This window comes from Helianthus annuus, chromosome 6 (assembly GCF_002127325.2).
Source record: "Helianthus annuus cultivar XRQ/B chromosome 6, HanXRQr2.0-SUNRISE, whole genome shotgun sequence".
In the NCBI taxonomy this organism is placed as follows: domain Eukaryota; kingdom Viridiplantae; phylum Streptophyta; class Magnoliopsida; order Asterales; family Asteraceae; genus Helianthus; species Helianthus annuus.
In genome coordinates, this window is record NC_035438.2 from 144,728,653 (window position 1) to 144,745,807 (window position 17,155).

Below are 17,155 nucleotides of genomic sequence, written 5' to 3' on the forward strand. Positions count from 1 at the left end.
AAAATATCCTAGTAAAGGTAAACAAATTTGTCTACCCGGCTGACTTTGTCATACTCGATATGGAAGAAGACACCAAAGTCCCCCTCATACTAGGGAGACCATTTCTCGCTACCGCACAAGCAGTGGTAGACATGAATGACGGAACGCTCACCTTAAGGTACAGGGATGATGAAGTAAAGTTCGGGGTTGGGAAGAGAATAGAGGACGATGACCCGGTCAACTACATGAAAGTTATTGATTCGAGTTTGGATGCTGCTCTCCGACGGTGCAACATGGGATGCCAAACATCCCACTCAGAAAATATATAACCTCACATTGGGTCTAGCCAAGGACCCTTATAAACGTGGCGCACTACGGAGGCATTCCGCGGAACTATCCTTAGTTTAGTTTAATCTTTTAGTTTTAATTTACAGGAATAAGACACACTCATGGTGGTAAAGGATGATAAGGGAAACGAGAAACATGGCCCCATGCACAAGAACAAGGCCATCCGACATCAATTTCTCCATTACAGTAGGTTCAGCACGGGCCGTGCCCAGCCTACACGGCCCCTTGCTGAACACCCTGCAGAAAAACGCCCAGTTCAGGTAACTGGACATGGGCCGTGTTCACCAGACACGCCCCCGTGTCCAGGCTTCTGTTTCTTTTCATTAATTATCGTTACTGGCACCTGAACACGGGGCCGTGCCCGGTCCCCACGGGGCCGTGTCCAGACTGCCAGTAACATAAATTTTTGTTTTTAACACCATGTTACACATTCAATCAACCTAAAAAATTATTTTTGGGACACATTGAGGACAATGTGTAATTTAAGTGTGGGGGGATGCTAAAACCTTGAATTTTGCAAGTCCTAATAACAAGCCTTACACAAAACTCTATGGGAACCGCTAATCACCCCAAATTTTTTTCAAAAAAAATTTTTCATTTTTTTTACTTGTCTAAAGTTTAAGTTGGGAAATTCTAAGACCAACAAGGCTATATTTTTACAAATTTACAACCGATAGCGTCGTGATAAAAAGAACCAACATAAGAAAATTATGAAACGGCATGACAAGCTTAGTTAAAATTCGATTATATATATTTGATCACATAGAAAAACCCATTCCCACAAAAAGTGAGTTTTGAGCCTTTATTGAGCATACAAATATACATCTTTACGCTAAATGCTCATTTTTCGTTTCTTGTGTGAATAGCCGCTTGGTTCTTACGACTCTAGAACTTGCCACGACAATTCATTCCCGGTCCTTACCAACTTAAACCCAAGTAAGTAACTGATGGAGGCACTAGGACTAACCCTTTTTCTTTCAAAACCATTATTTTTATTTTTCTTTTCACCTACCCAAAAACTCCCCCTAGTTAACCCCTTTCAGCCTAAACCTTTTCATTTCTTAACCCAAAACCCTTTTTACCCACCAAAAACCCTTTTTATTTTTACCCTTTATTTTAGTAACAAGCTCGGTTTTCATGTGACAAAAAAAAAATTTACAATGAAGATAGAAATAAACAAACAAAGCTCCTAAAAAGCTTGTTTGAAGAAATACTTCATTGAGAATAAAAAGTCACTAAAACAAAATGTTTTACGAAAACCGACGCTTTTTACGCTTTTCGCCCTTTTCTGCTAACCACTAACCCAACTACCCACCTTTAAGCCCAAGCCTTTACCCAAAAAGTCCTCTTGATATTTAAGAAGGTAACAAGTTAAAAAGGAGGAGGATTGATTGCTTGGCAAGCCTATGGTAGGAATAAGTTCCATGCCGCTCTCGAGTGATTCACTAAAAAATTACACCTTCGGCCGAGTGTGAGTGATTTCCCCCGTGAGGTATGTGAACTTGTATATAAATGGAATTTTAAAAAGGCATGCTATGCCCAAATAAGTAATTTCTCTAATGAAACGTTCTAAATAAATCATAACGAATAGGATTGTAAATAAATAAAAATAAAACCCAATAAGGATCTTGGATTCCCGACACTCTATTGGGAGTGTAAGCCACATATTAAAGAGTTTTGCTTGAGGACAAGCAAAAATTCAAGTGTGGGGGTATTTGATGTGTGTAAAATGCAACATATAAATTACATCAAATGAGGCATAAAACTAACCCTTTTTAAGTACTAATGTTGGAAAAAGAGTGTTTTTGTCTTCCTTTTGTATTTTCAGGATTAAATGAGCTCAAAGTAACAAAAGAAGCAAAAAGGCAGCTAAATCTAACATAAATACAAGAAAAGGAACATAAGTGGATTGCCCGACCCCTCGACAGCATCCTCCCAAGCAAAACAGAGAAGGTAGAAGACTGAACACGCCCCGTGCTCAGCCAGCACGGGGCCGTGCCCAAGAAGCAACAGAAAAGACAAATCTATAGAAGCTTCTATTGCCCACCACGGGGCCGTGCCCAGTGAACACGGGGGCGTGGCGAAAGTACTGCAGGCGCATTAATTGTAATTGCGAATTACAATTAATGAGGAGAGAGAGTGTCAGACGGGCACGGGAGCGTGTCCAGCAGACACGGGGCCGTGCCCAGCCTTCTGTTCAGCCTATAAATAGGAGTGCTTGGTTTCATTCCATCTCATCCCTTGGCACACCACCTCTCTCACACTTCATCCACCACCCACCACCACCATAACACCATCATCCACCACCATCATCCATTGTCCATCATAGAGTGTGTGAGTCGTCTCGGGATCCAAGATTGATCGTAAGAGTTCTTGACAATCAAGGCCATGTTTGCCTAAGTCTCTTACATCACTTGGTGAAGACAAGTGTTTAGTATAATACTTTTTATTTTTAATCTTTTGCACTTTTTATTTGGTTTTGTATTAATGACTTTAATAACTAGTTACTTATGTTGAAGGTGATCTTTCCTTATCGTTTGTCCGTGGTGTCTTGGCATTATTTTACTGTCTATATAAAATAAAAGATTTTCACCATTCATATCTCCACGGTCTATATGGAGGTATGTTGGCTACCTGGTCGGGGGTTAAGGGAACGGTTTGGTAAGGGTCTTGCCCTTGTTCAGCGTTTAGAGGTCCTGCAAGGGACCTGGGTCAAATTTAGTAGGATCTCCTTCAATGCCCATAGGTATTGGATGGCGGGGATCCAAAATCTTTGACCCCCTCATAAGTTAACTACTATTAATACTATAACCCGACTATTTAGGACTGTATCCCTGCTGACTCAGACTACTTTATCGAGGGTAACGTCACCTGCAAAAGAGGGGCCTACCATAATTTGCATTAATAACTTAATTCATTATCTTTCAATAATCCGACCCTTTAGGATTGTATCCTTGCTGACTCAGACTACTGGGTTGAGGGTAACGTTGCCTTCAAAAGAGGGGCCTACTACAATAACTAAGATAATCTCTTAAACAAGTGCAAAAGTGCGAAAATAATCAAAGGTTATACTAATACACGAGTCGGATCCAAGCGATTCATCTTGTCTATCTGTTTTTATTTTTATTTTATTTTTCAGCATTTAGTTAGTTTTTATTTTCTTAGTTTAAAAATCTTTTCTAACATTTTGATTTGGTTAGACGTTGAGGATAAACCGGTACTAAAAGCTCTTGTGTCCTTGGACGACCTCGGTATCTTACCAACACTATACTACGTCCACGATGGGTGCACTTGCCCATATGTGTGTTTAGTGTTAGTAAATATCGTGTTTTATAAATTTAATATTAGCTAAAAGTGTAAAAAGGGCTTAAAATATACATCTAAAATATAACACACTTCATGCACATCAATTAGTAATTTATCTTGTTTCATTTCTGTTTCACCATTCATAACATCAATCCAACCTGGATCTAAAATAGTTTATTTATAATTAAGATTTAGGACCCGGGCTTATAGCTCAGCGGTCATGGGAATTGATGGAAGACCGCTGGCCGAAAGGTCATCCGTTCGATTCCTGATCCTAACTGGGTTTTACCGGTCCTGCACTTCGTGCCTTCGGGCGGGTGTAGGGTCGGGTTTGTTGGAAAAATAGGTGAAAATAGCATTTTCACAAATATAGGAAAATGATTTTTTCCTATTTTGGACTAGAAATAAATATAATAAAATAAGCGGGTTTTATATATTTATTTGTGGGTTTGTGTTCTATGTTGGAAGAGCTTCGCAACGAACTAAACCACGTCCAAAACAGAGCTAAGATGAATGAGATATCGATGCTCAAAGTTGGGTGTTTGGAACATTCAATGCTGAAACTAAAGGGAAAGTAGCACCTTGTCCCACATAGGAGGAGAGATGGAACTTAAATGGGTATTTAAGGTGGAACTCTCCATCCTTATTGTTTCATGGAAGCACACACTAGTGTCCTCGCGAAGGGTGCGGAGCACCCTAACTCGCACTCGCACACGCGCGCGCGTAGCGTGAGCGATGAGGTGCAATGTGGCGCTTTGATGGCGCACTTCGCACGCTCGCATCGCCGCGAGCCGCTTGAGAGCCGCCTTTGTATTTTTAACCGCGTGCGCGTGGTGGAGCACAAGGGTTGCAAGGACCAAGTGGTAGGTGATGCGGCGCATGACGTGGCAGTCATGCGCATGCGCGCGCGAGTACACATGGCACGGAGGCGCGCGGTTGCGCGCATGGTGCATGGGTCTTGCTGTGTCGTGCGCGGCGCACCAGAGTGAGCCAATACGGCGCGACTGTGTGGCGCGCTCGTATAGGCTCACAGGTGACGTGGCGCACGTGCGCATAGACTTGAGCCAAGAGTACGCACCGCGCAAGGTGACGTGGCGCACACGCGCATGGACTTGAGCCAGTGTGGCGCATGCGCGCATGGCAGTGAGACAAGAGGACGCACCGCGCATGGTGTGTAGACCTGGGCGCGCGCGCACCAGGGTGACTTGCGCGCGCACGCGCGCGCAGAAGCTTCCAGCATTGAATGACAGTGCAGTTTCAGTCCAGCTTCGTAACTGACGAGTTAATAGGCTTTGACTGAGAATTAAATGACGTATTAAATTGCATTGAAGACGTTTAATGCAATTTAAACCTCTCATTTAATTCGGTTTTGGCTGTTTCAAACCGGGAGCTGTATAAATACAGCTCCATACCTTGCTCTAGAGTACCCTACGAAAACCCAGCAACACAACAGCAATCACAACTTTCTCTCTGGAAATTTCTGATCATCTTCTCCCTTCAAGTTTCAAGGTAACCTTCGGGTTCTAGGCGAACTCCGGCAGTACCGCTGCTTCGGCTGTTGTACCCTGGGAAACAAAACGAGTACTCTTGGGAGACTCGGAATTTGTTTTAAGAGAAGCGTGTTGAACACGTGACTCAGTCACTCTGCTTCTACCCCTTTCTTGTATTTTGGTTTATTTCAGTTGTAATTTGTATTGTAATTTTCTGCTTTCTTATTTCTGTATTATAATCAGTAATAAAATTTGTTTTATTTTATTTAATTACACGAACGGTTCCTACAGGGTTTTCCCCGTAACTGGTGGTTTGTTGGGCTAGGGGCTTCGTGCGTGCGGAATAGAGGCCGCCACAGGTAACCTTTCAGCCATTGGGTGCCACGTACGAAGTACCCGGCGTTTATTATATTGGTCGTTCAAAAAAATAATAATAATTAAGATTTAGGTTATACAAAATTTTTAATAATTTATAACTCTTTTAATATTATCATTTAACACTTTAACAACTGAATGTACTTTTGAAAACAACATAAAAGTACACGACTATGTGTGCGATGTTGCCATTGTTAGATTAAGGATATCCACACCCAAAGGCGTTAGATTAATTGAAATTTTAAAATCACATGTCTATCTCTTATCAATCAATATATAGACCTCGGAACAATAAATAAGGGTAATGTGACTTTTGATCAATGGCGGAGGTTAGCATAAAGTGGGGTGCACCTATCACCCGAATGTTTAAGTTACAGGTGTAAAATTTCTTATTTTTCGTTTGAAAATTTTAAAATTATATAGGATTGTCCTCCCAATTATTTTTTCTAAATATTTATACAATATATAAATTAGGTCCCATGATTTTTTGATGTAAAGCAATGCACGACGACTCTGTATCTTTGTTTACAAAGCCATGTGTATGCTAAACGTTTATACAACTGATTAGCAAATTGTGAGTTAAGTTGCACTATGTTTCGAATTCGTTGTTTAATGTTTGGGTATATAACCTTCTTCTATTCACTTAGCGTTTTATCTAAGCATGTGCAATGTATGGTTTCGGGTAGCAAACCCGAACTATACCTAGAGAGGAATAGAATATCTTGTAATATCAAGACATTGCTTGTATGGGTATTTGAGAAACAACCTAGAGAAAGTTTTTTTCTTTGAATATTACTTTAGATCAAATAATTTGATTCTAAAATTAAAGGTGTTACAGCTTATGCTTCACATCTCTTTTTTACTTCTATACTCAGTAGATTTTTTTGAAAGTTTGAACCTCTTTTTGTGTTTAGATGTAAGCCATGTATTATATATTTCTGAAACAAAAACACGACCCATTCTTTATTTTTATTTTCTATTACAAATGGGCCTTAGTTTATAGTAAATGTAATTAAGAAGTATTTAACACATAACTCATCCTTAGTATAATAATGATTATCCAACACAAACATGAACTCCCCCACCACACCACACCACCCTTCCTTCATTCACTACATCCTCACTACACATACATCTGATTTTCTAAAGAATAATAGCTATGGATGATGTATGGAAAGATATCAGCAGCCTCCCATCTCTTCACCACCCTACCACCACTCATCACTTCCAAGATTTCCTCGCTCCTCCGGCTCCTAGGCCGGGTGGTGGAGCCACCTTCCACCACCCTCCAGCACCACCAGTACATGAACCACTCACGACCATGCTAAGCCTGAGTACTAGTGGTAACTCTGAACATGATCAAGATCCACCACATAATACCACTTCAATAATAGTTGTCACTTCACCTCATGTACAAGAAACATCCCCCCCTGAATACACTGAAAAGTTCAAGCGTTTGATGAAGAATCGCGAGTCAGCTGCTCGATCTAGAGCACGAAAACAGGTCACTCTCTCTCTCTATCTCCCTGTCTCTCTATGTCAATCAATCAATCATGCCCAGTAAAATCCCTGTCTCTCTATGTATATATGTATAATATCTTTAGGGTAATAAAATGCAATATGCTCATTTTTTTCTTGATCATTTGGACTTAAAATGATTGGTTTTAGTAATATACAACCATAAATTAGCCTGATAAATGTTGAAATTATTTAAAATTTGGATTGAAGCCGATATAAAATGTAATACATTTAGTTGATGAAATTGGATAGGTAATAAACCAACCCCATGTAATTAAATTTATATATTTTTTTAATAAAATTAAATTAAATTTCAATCGTAAGCCGTCTCAGTTCATTTTTTTTTTAAATTAAACTTCATTCAAAACGACTAAAAACGTGTCTCCAAGGAGGAGAGCGAGCCACCACAAGAGAACCTCACATCAAAGCAAATCTACACCAAGAATCCCAACACAAAAAACCAAACGGTTTTACATCTGAAAAGATTTCCGCCCTGTTAACCTCCTTTGCTTTGAAAATGAAATCGTTACGAGCCTTCCAAATTCGCAAGCAAGTAATAATGATTATACCTTGAATAGCTTCTTGATATACTGGAGCCCGGCCGAAGTTAATGGAAATACTCAACAAGTCTTTAGTCTCAATTCATGGCTTATAACTTTTGTCTGGTATAGTTTTTAGCTAAAGATGCTGCTAATTGTCAAAAAGACGTTGAATAAAAGACAAAATTAATGTGGTAAGATATATAAAGTTAATAATAAAAAGAATAGATATTTAAAGTTAATAATAAAAAGAATCTAAAATGTACTAAAAGTTATAATGAGAATACTAAAGAATAGGTCTTTTCTCATCTTAAGTTGAACATTATCATCACCCCACTTATTAAGAACACTATATTATTATTTTTTACTTAACGAATATTAAAAATATAAAATATTACTTCCTTGTTCCTGTTATAACCCATCATCGGTTATTTTTGAAGATATTTTAAAGACTGTTCGTAAAATCCTTCTTTTCACATCAATTAACACCCGATTTCTACTTAACTACTCAGAAGTTTTGTTAGTTGTTTGAAGTGAAAACTTCATTCAAATGTGTTTAACTATTTTGCGGTGTGCACATATAATGTATATATATAATGTATATATGTGTGGGCGCTCGGGGGTAAAAGTGAAAGTGCACTAATTATAACGTTATTTTACTAATTTCGTGAAAATTTAACGTTAAAAGAGGGGGATGGTTAATCATGCATCATGTGGTGGCGTTGATAGCCGAAAGACAAGGGGGTACATGCACTAATCGGCAGTGTCTCAATTGCTGAGTGTTATGTGCCTTATGTCAAAGGCTTGATGCAAAACTACTATCGAGCCGGAGGGTCTCACTGGAAGCAGCCTCTCTATTCCTACGGGTAAAGGTAAGGCTGTCTACATCTTATCCTTCTCAGCTCCTACCTTAGTTTTGCTATTGGTGAGATTTACTGAGTATGATGATGATGATGATTCAAACATGTTTAACTAAAAACTTTTACTCTTATCAGCAACGAAAACTCCTAAAACTTGTTGATGGTTTTTAAGATCGATGAAGTATGATCTGAATTTCTATGAACTCGACATCTCTTTCATCAACTATCAATATTGGATGGATTTGCATAACGTGTTATACGTATAATTAATTTCTTTACATCTACATATATGTTGTTAACTTATGATATCAAACATATATATTAATAGAAAAAAAAATTATATGTAAAGGATATTAAAGATACAATTCGTTAGATCAACTTATTATGTTAAAGATACAATTTGTTAGATCAACTTGCCAAGTTAAATATGAATATTAGGGAGGATATATTTTTTTAATTCATTTACTTTTATATTATCTTCAAGTGGACGAATGGTGGATGATCCGGATTTATACTTTACTAAGATATGGTGTTAATTAATCATATCCTTTAATTTCAATCTATTCGAACATTTTTAATACAAAATAATATATAGCATTTTTTAAATTAATTTCATATAATGATGTATTTCCTCATGTATAAAAAATAAAAAACTAAGACAACTACATATAAACAATAATTATGCATGGTTGTCTCTCACCCACATCACCTAATCAACTTTATATTATCTTTAGCTTTAAGCCTTGGTTGTAGATCAATGTTACTATATTTTTCTTATTAATTTATTAAGTGGATAAATTAATCAAAATAATAATTTTCATGATTAAGACAATGATGGGCGTAGCTTATCTAAAAGACACTAATTTCCTATGCAACTAATGTTTCATTATTAAAGGGTGTATTAACTCGAATTACAATCTAAAAGACACTAATTTCCTATGCAACTAATGTTTCATTATTAAAGGGTGTATTAACTCGATTTAGGCTATAGGGTGTGGTCATGACCCTTATGACCACCATGACCCTCCATGTTAGTATCATGTAACTCACCTCTAATCCACCATCCAAAACCACTATCCTAAGGGTATGGTCATGACCCAAACCATTAGCCCCTTATTTATTATCTTTATCTAAAGAAAAGGGAAATGATTTGTTGAAAAATGGAAAGGAGGACCATGGTTGCCATGGTTTAATCCATGCAAACCATGGTGGATCAATCAAGGGGTTGGTGTAGCCTTCCATTTATGTTCCTAGGTGGCAAATTATGTCCCAACCATGATCCCCACACCCTATAGCCTTACAAATTATATGACTTTATTCACAGGTGAAACCAGTGTTTACCAGCTAAGCTCTGCCAATCTTTAAACATTGATATTTTGAAATGATAAAATTAGTAAAATTCAATAACTAAAATATTCTTTGATCAATTTAGAAATGTACAAAAAGTATTATCTGTTTTTTAAATTTATTTATACCAAGTGTGTTATTATAAATTTACCACCACCACTACCACTAATAATAATAATAATAATAATAATTTTTAAATATTTTACAGGCTCGTGCGGATGAGTTGGAGGAAGAAGTCTTAAGACTAACCAAAGAGAACGCCAAACTCAGAAGGCTTCAAAAAGAGGTATTCTTATGTCTTACATTTATAAAGAGTGCGATATTTATTTATATAACTACATGGAGGGGAATACTGTTTATATTTATTTATTTACTATAAGAGCAATAATGACAAAAACCATGGCAGAGAAGAGTGTTTCTGTCTCATTGATTAAAATGGGCAGCGGTCAATATTGCTAGGCAGGTCTAGCAAAAGTACAATTTTGTTCTGTTTAAATTTACAGTTTTTCATTAGGGTGTAAGGGGTGCTCACCTAATAGGTGAGTCCCCCCTCTTACACATAACCAACCAGAAAGTGCCACGTCAACTCCCCTCTAACACTCCCCTAATACCCCTTTTTGATGGCGGCACTCCCCTATTAGGGGAGTTGGTTTTTTTTTTCTAAAATGATGCATGTTTACAAATTAAAAAAAGATTAATAAAAATAAAAATTAAATAAAAGACATTTCATTAAATTAAAAAAAAACATTCGAACTAGAAAAAAAAATACATTCAAACTAGAAAAATATAAAAACAAACTACTCGTCGTCCGAATCAACTTCAAGGTGAGGCAAATCTAAACTTCCGAGATGGTCAACGAGATGGTGTTTTAGCCTCCAATGCGTATCTTCGTCAATGAGCTCCGTTTGAAAGATTTGAGTTTGAGATTTTTGGTGTGGGTTTGAGAGTGGTGAGTGGGGTAAAAAAATGATTTAGGTTGGTTAATATATATTGTTTAAAAAAAATTGAATTTTTTTTTTTTTAATCAAAATCGACCGTTATTCAACGGTCTAATCTCGAACAAAGCGCCAAACCAAGCGGTGAACTCACACCCAAATCACCCCCCGAATCGGGACCCCGCATGGATGGCGGCGGTGTTCCCGATCGGGGACTACCCTCACCGAAGGCCCTCCCCGAGAACGCCCCGTACACCCTTAGTTTTGTTTTTTTCCTCCCAGTTAAATTCTAATTTTGCCCTCAGTTTATATTTATAGTTTTGCCATCGTTTTTGTTTTTTTACCCATCAAATTACGATTTGCCCCCGGTGTAAAATTACATTCATGCAATTGTTTTAATTTTTTTTTTGACAAAACTATGGTAGTATTTTGTTTTAATTGGTTGACTCGATGTAATTTTTATTCATGTCAGACGACTGCCTGACACACGCTCATTTGTCCTGAAAAAAATACAATTTTTCTATCAGTAAAGTTATAGTACTATCGTTTTAGTTTTTTTAGGAAAAGTATGGTAGTGTTTTGTTTTAATTGGTTGACTCGATGTAATTTTTTGAGATCGTGTTATAAGTAGTATATACAAGTAATCGAAAGACAAACGTACATGTTACGAGAGAGAAATATTCGACTTATTGCCCCGCAACACGGGCGGGGCAAAACTAGTATACTACATAATTCATAGAGGGGAATAGTGTCAGGCAGCTGCCTGACACTTTCCCATTGGTCCGGTCAAATTACGATTTGTTATCTGGTTTTACGGTTTTCTCGACATGGTGATACAATATCCGTTGAGTGTTTTTATATACAGTAACACTGTTTACCTTTTTTGTTATATGGTTAACATAATATATAAAAATTTGAATACACTGTTGCAACATTCTTATTTTAATCTACTATTCGATAAAAGTTTTAATTGAATGGGTAAATGTAGTTGATTTTATTTTGTTCTTTAGTGTGAAGAACCGAACCAATACTGTTCAAACTATATGGGTATCAGTGTCGTATTCGTTTTCTATGGTTTTCTCGATGTAACGATATAAAACTGATTGAAAATAAAATTGTATTGGCAATAGAGTTTTTTAGTACCGTATGCTATAGCGATTCCTAGTGACCAAACCGATGCCTCGTCTGAACAAAATCTGTACCGGTATCAGTATATTGTTTCTATAGTTTTTGATTGATTCAAAATACATGTCGATATCCTTTTAAGCGTATCTCTTTTGGTTTCTATAAGAAACGAGCCGATGCCGTAAGATATTTTAACAAACCGAGCCGATACTGTTCATATGCCCGCAGTAGAGTGGGGGAATCTCACTAGTTAATTAATATTTACTAATGTCTTTCGCTTTTATTTTATTACAATTTTAATTAATATTATGATTATTATTATTTATACTCTCAGATAAATCATTTATCATCCATCATATTCCATCTAGATAACTAAAAGAGTTAATTAGACTACAAGGTATGGTGATGGATCATTTTTGGAGGATGATCCGCCACGTAGGCGTCACGTCATATTCCTCTCTAAAATGGTCCATCCTCCAAAACTAGAGGGCATGGTAGGATGGTCCTAGTCATAGTCCTCCACCACTTTTTATGTTTTTTTTTATTTTTTTTAGTATTCTATTTTTTTTTTAACATTTAACAAATATACTAACAAAATATTTTCATTAATATTAAACCCATATTAAATAAATATAAAAAAAAACATAAACTTAAAAAAAAAAACAAAGACTTAATAAAAATAAACATAGAGTTAAATAATTTGATGTTTTTTCATGATGTCGTGTTGTAATTTTTTCAACATCGAACGTTTCGGCTCGGGTTCGTCCTCGACATTCATCGTCATTATTTCCCATTCCTTGAGCCGAATTTTTTCATCGGAAATTCGGATTTTCTCATTCGTCAATCGGACCTTCTCTTTTAACTTTTCTTCCGATGCACGACTTTTTTCTTCGATGCCCCGCTCCTTCGCCTTCGTCTTTTGGGCCGTGACGTCGTTGTACATTTTTAGGTGTTCCATAAACTCAACCATGTTCGGGTCCACCTTTTCCTTTTCTTTTCCCTTGGCCTGCTCCTTCTTTGTTTTGTCTCGGCCCGTTGGACGCTCCGGTTCACGTACGTTGTACTCGTCTTCGTCATAGTCGGCGTCATCATTTAAGTTTATGTGACACCTCGCGTCCGATCCATCGGCGCTAAAACTACCCGTTTCCGATGTTTTTTGGCGTTTCGCCATCGCCACCTCGTTGGGAATAGGCCTATATTTTGGTTCGTCTTTTACAACCATCCACGCGCGAACGTGAGGAAAGTTGGTACCATTCTTGTCCTTATACTTTTCCAACGCCATTTTGAACACATCCTCGTCGTTCCACCCGCTACGACGGTCACTTGTATATAATTTGTTATATTCCTCGCAAAACCTATTGATGGACGAGTTCATTTTCCGCCACTTTGAGGAAACCGAGTCGAGATCTCGATACGGGCCTTGGTCCATCAAGCCGAGAAACTTGGCCAATACCTTGGACCAAAACCCCTCACCCGATTGGTTATTACCTATAAAAAACAAACAAAATATATAAAGTGTTAACATAATAATAATAAAAAAAAAACTTTAAAACTACCTACTGTTAAGAAAAAAAAATAAACTTTAAAACTAATTAAAATAAAAACCCACTGTTAAAAAAAATAATAAGCTTAAAAACTAATAAACCTAAAAAAAATAAACTTAAAAACTAATAAACCCACTGTTAACAAAAAAAAAATAAACTTTTAAAAATTTAAACTTTAAAAAATGTAAACTTTAAAAAAATGTAAACTTTAAAAAGATGTAAACTTTAAAAAATTACGAACCTTTTGTCGGGTTGTCAGAAGTGCCAATGAAAGCCTTGGCTAAGGCTTCTTCTTCGATTGGGGTCCACTTAGTCGCCTTCGGTTTCGACGGTTGATCACCTACCACTTGTTTGCCTTTGTTTCGTTTTCCTTTCCCTTTAGGCGGTTGGGTTTCGGGAACAATCTCCACATCGTCTTCGGGTTCGGATTGGGTCGGGATCGGTTGAGGTTGAACGGGTGGTGTGGGGATCGGTTGAGGTTGAACGGGTGGGAAGTTCCAAGCACCCCGCATCATCATTTGTTGAAGGGCTTGATTTTGGGAGATTTGAGCGAATTGGTTTGGCGAGTGTTGGAATGAAGCAAACGCGTTCGATGAATATTGCGAGAATTGGTTCGGTTCTAGCGTTGGATAATATCCCGGAACCGAAAAAACATTAAGTTGGGTCGGATTGTTGGGAGTATTCGGGTTGTTCGAAGTGTTCGGGTTCTCCGGGTTGTTGAACGGATCCATGAAAATTATGTGGAAGAAGGTTTATAGAATAGTGGAAGAAGGTGTATAAAAATTATGTGAGAAAGAGGTGAAATTTTGGGGTTAATTTGGTGATTGAAAGTGAAAATGGAAGTTAAATTTATATATTTTAAAAATATGACCGTTTGGCTTTATTCAAATTATGGAAATTTTGTTTTTTTTTTTATTTTAACGGTCAAAAGTTGCTTGAGGGCCCCACTTTTTTGGACCGTCTCCAACGGCAGGGAACGGACGGAGAGGCCGGGACGGGATGGGGGCGGCACGGTGTGCCCAGCGGCGCCGGACCGCGACGAACTGGTGCCGAACCCCATACCGACTAGCCTTACATAGTTAGTCTCTGTGGTTTACACAAACTAACAATCTAAAGTACTAATAGTTTAAAATCACTTCATGGGGTACTAACTTTCCATTTTTTAGCATGTGGGGGAATTAATTACATAGTTAATTATATAGTTAGTTCCTGTGGTTTACACAAACAAACAATCTACGGTACTAATAGTTAACCAGAGAATTAACGGTAATACCCCCACATGTTAAAAAATAGAAAGTTAGTATCCTAAGAAGTGATTTTAAACTATTAGTACCTTAGATTGTTACTTTGTATAAACCACAGAAACTAACTATGTAGTTAACTCTAACTAAAATGTTATGTTTTTAGCCGTGTACCCAAGTTTTTCTTGTTTCATCCTTAAACTAGTTTGAGTTATCACAATTTAGTTAAAAGGCTAAAAGTATCACAATTTCTAAGTTTTTTACATTTGATTTTTATATGTACAACTTTTTTTAATTATTATTTATTAATTCATGTAATATATGTTGATTATAAGTTTAAAATTTTATATGTAAATTAAAGTAAAATAATTCAATTTTGTGGTTTTAATATACATATTAATTCATTTAAAGAGAATACGCAACAACAATAATTATGCCCACTAAATCTCACAAACTAAAATTACTGATAAGGTCTAGGGATGATGGGATATTAATAAACGTTACCAATATCCAAACTAAAATTACTGATAAGGTCTAGGGATGATGGGATATTAATAAACGTTACCAATATCCAAGGTAATTGAAAGTATGCTTTCAAAAAGACACCTAGCTTAAGAATAAACAAAAGAAAAACAGACACATATGTAGCATAAAGTGTTTTTTTTTTTTTTTTTTTTTTTTTTTTTTTTTTTTTGAACGGCAAATTTGGATCACTGACGGACCACTGGAGTATCATCGTGCCACCAACAGAACCACCCGATCATATCCATCTCCACTAGGCAATAATGCCTATACACCAATTCAGAAGGAAACCCAATAAATCTGGAAAAAACCCCCTTTGTGGGAATCGAACCCATGACCTAATGGTCATAAGCCTTATCCCACCACCAAGATACCACTAGGCTATAATGCCATGGGTATATGTAGCATAAAGTAAACACATATAAACATACATATATGCAGGCAATCGCATGTAAAGTTCTCCTAAAGGGTAGGCCCGTACAATCCACCTGGTGTCATATTGTACCCTTTTCTAAAAGTCTTTAACCTTAATTCTAGATGAGCTTATATCGTAGACCATGTCCCCAGAGAGAAGTGCAACTCTAGAAAATTATGTCTAATTCGCTTTTCCCAAGTTAATTTGTGTCTAACTCTACTCCTTATCCCCTGTACAGTGAGAATTTTCATTGGTCTAACGGGTGCCGTGGTTTGTCTCCTCTTCACATGCCAAAACCATCTCAATCTCCCCTCCTTCATCTTATCTGAAATATTAGCCACTTTTAATGTCTGCCTAAAAACTTCATTTCTAATTTGGTCTAATTTCGTGTGCCTACACATCCACCTTATCATCCGCATCTATGCTAACTCCATCTTATGTGCATGTATCTTCTTGATGACCCAATAGTCTGTCCCACTAAGTATAGCAGGTCTAGCTGCAACCTTATATAAATTCAAAATAATAACAAAAAAAAAAATATTGTAAGCACATCTTTAAACATTTCACTATAAATTTTCAATGTTGTTTAAGGGTCTATTGGAGGGGTTTGTTTCGTTCCAAAAAGGAAGAATATCTTGTAGCATTATCAAGTATCAAAGGTTGCTTTTTTTTTTCTTTTTTTGAAAGGCATCAAAGGTTGCTTTTAATGTATAACATAATTAATTAATTAATATTATTTCTTTTTAACCTTTTTTAATAATAATAATAAATAAATAAACTTTATATATTTTTTCTGTTTTGCAGTTTTGTTCAGCCTCTACTGCTCACGTTCCCAAAAAGCCAAGGCTTCATAGATCCAAAAGTGCTCCTCTTTAAGGACACCCATGTCCTCTTTAACACCATTTATTTTGTTATTCTTTTTAAATGGTAATGTTATACGATGATGATCTGTAAGTGCTACACAAATTATTTTATATATTAAAATATATATAATATTAAGATCAAATGATAAAACAATATAATATGATGTGTAAATCAATTTTTATTAGAACATCTTTAATATTAAATTTATTATATGTCATGTTAAAAAAGAACTTAGATGGTGTGACATAGAATTATGTCATGTTTGTTGGCAATATACAAGTAGGGCTTCTTGAAGGACGAGTAAAGCCGAGACAAATTTGTCACCCCTATTTTTGTAAGCTTTCTAGCGACTTGCTGGCTCTTTATATATAGATATAAAGTTGTTTTGTCCTTTAAAAAAAAAGCCGAGTCAAGTGAGTGAGCTAAGCGAGCGCTAAAAAAAAGCCGAGTCAAGTTGTTTTCCAGCGGCTTGTTGGCTCTTCTTAGGCTAGAAAATTATCAAAGTGCTAAAATTTAAACTTAAACTTGGTTCAAATAAAGCTTGAACTCAGTTAGGATAATACTCAAGCCAACTCATAAAATTTTAAAGAGTTAAATGTCATTTTAGTCCCTGTAGTTTAAGTCATTTTCCCAGTTTAGCGAGTCAAGTGAGCGCTCAAATCGACACAAAATTTTTACAAGGTAGCAAGATTCGAGTCACAAGCTATTTGAAAAACTTATTATCTTTTTTTTTTCTATAAAACAAAC

The 17,155-nt window shown here is 36.5% G+C and overlaps 1 protein-coding gene across 1 annotated transcript; it reads left to right on the forward strand.

Annotated features, from left to right (window-relative positions):
- Nucleotides 1-6,523: 6,523 nt before the first annotated feature.
- On the forward strand, nt 6,524-16,566 carry LOC110866016 (protein FD). Its single transcript, XM_022115370.2, has 3 exons — nt 6,524-7,002; nt 9,971-10,048; nt 16,349-16,566. The coding sequence occupies exons 1-3, from the start codon at nt 6,658-6,660 to the stop codon at nt 16,418-16,420; spliced, it is 495 nt and encodes a 164-aa protein (XP_021971062.1). The 5' UTR covers nt 6,524-6,657; the 3' UTR covers nt 16,421-16,566.
- The last annotated feature ends 589 nt before the right edge of the window (nt 16,567-17,155 follow it).

Bases quoted from the DNA above. Each gene is read 5' to 3' on its own strand.
- LOC110866016 (XM_022115370.2), top strand. From the start codon at position 6,658: ATGGATGATGTATGGAAAGATATCAGCAGCCTCCCATCTCTTCACCAC. The intron at 7,003-9,970 runs GTCACTCTCTCT...AATATTTTACAG, and splicing joins GATCTAGAGCACGAAAACAG to GCTCGTGCGGATGAGTTGGA. The intron at 10,049-16,348 runs GTATTCTTATGT...TCTGTTTTGCAG, and splicing joins TCAGAAGGCTTCAAAAAGAG to TTTTGTTCAGCCTCTACTGC.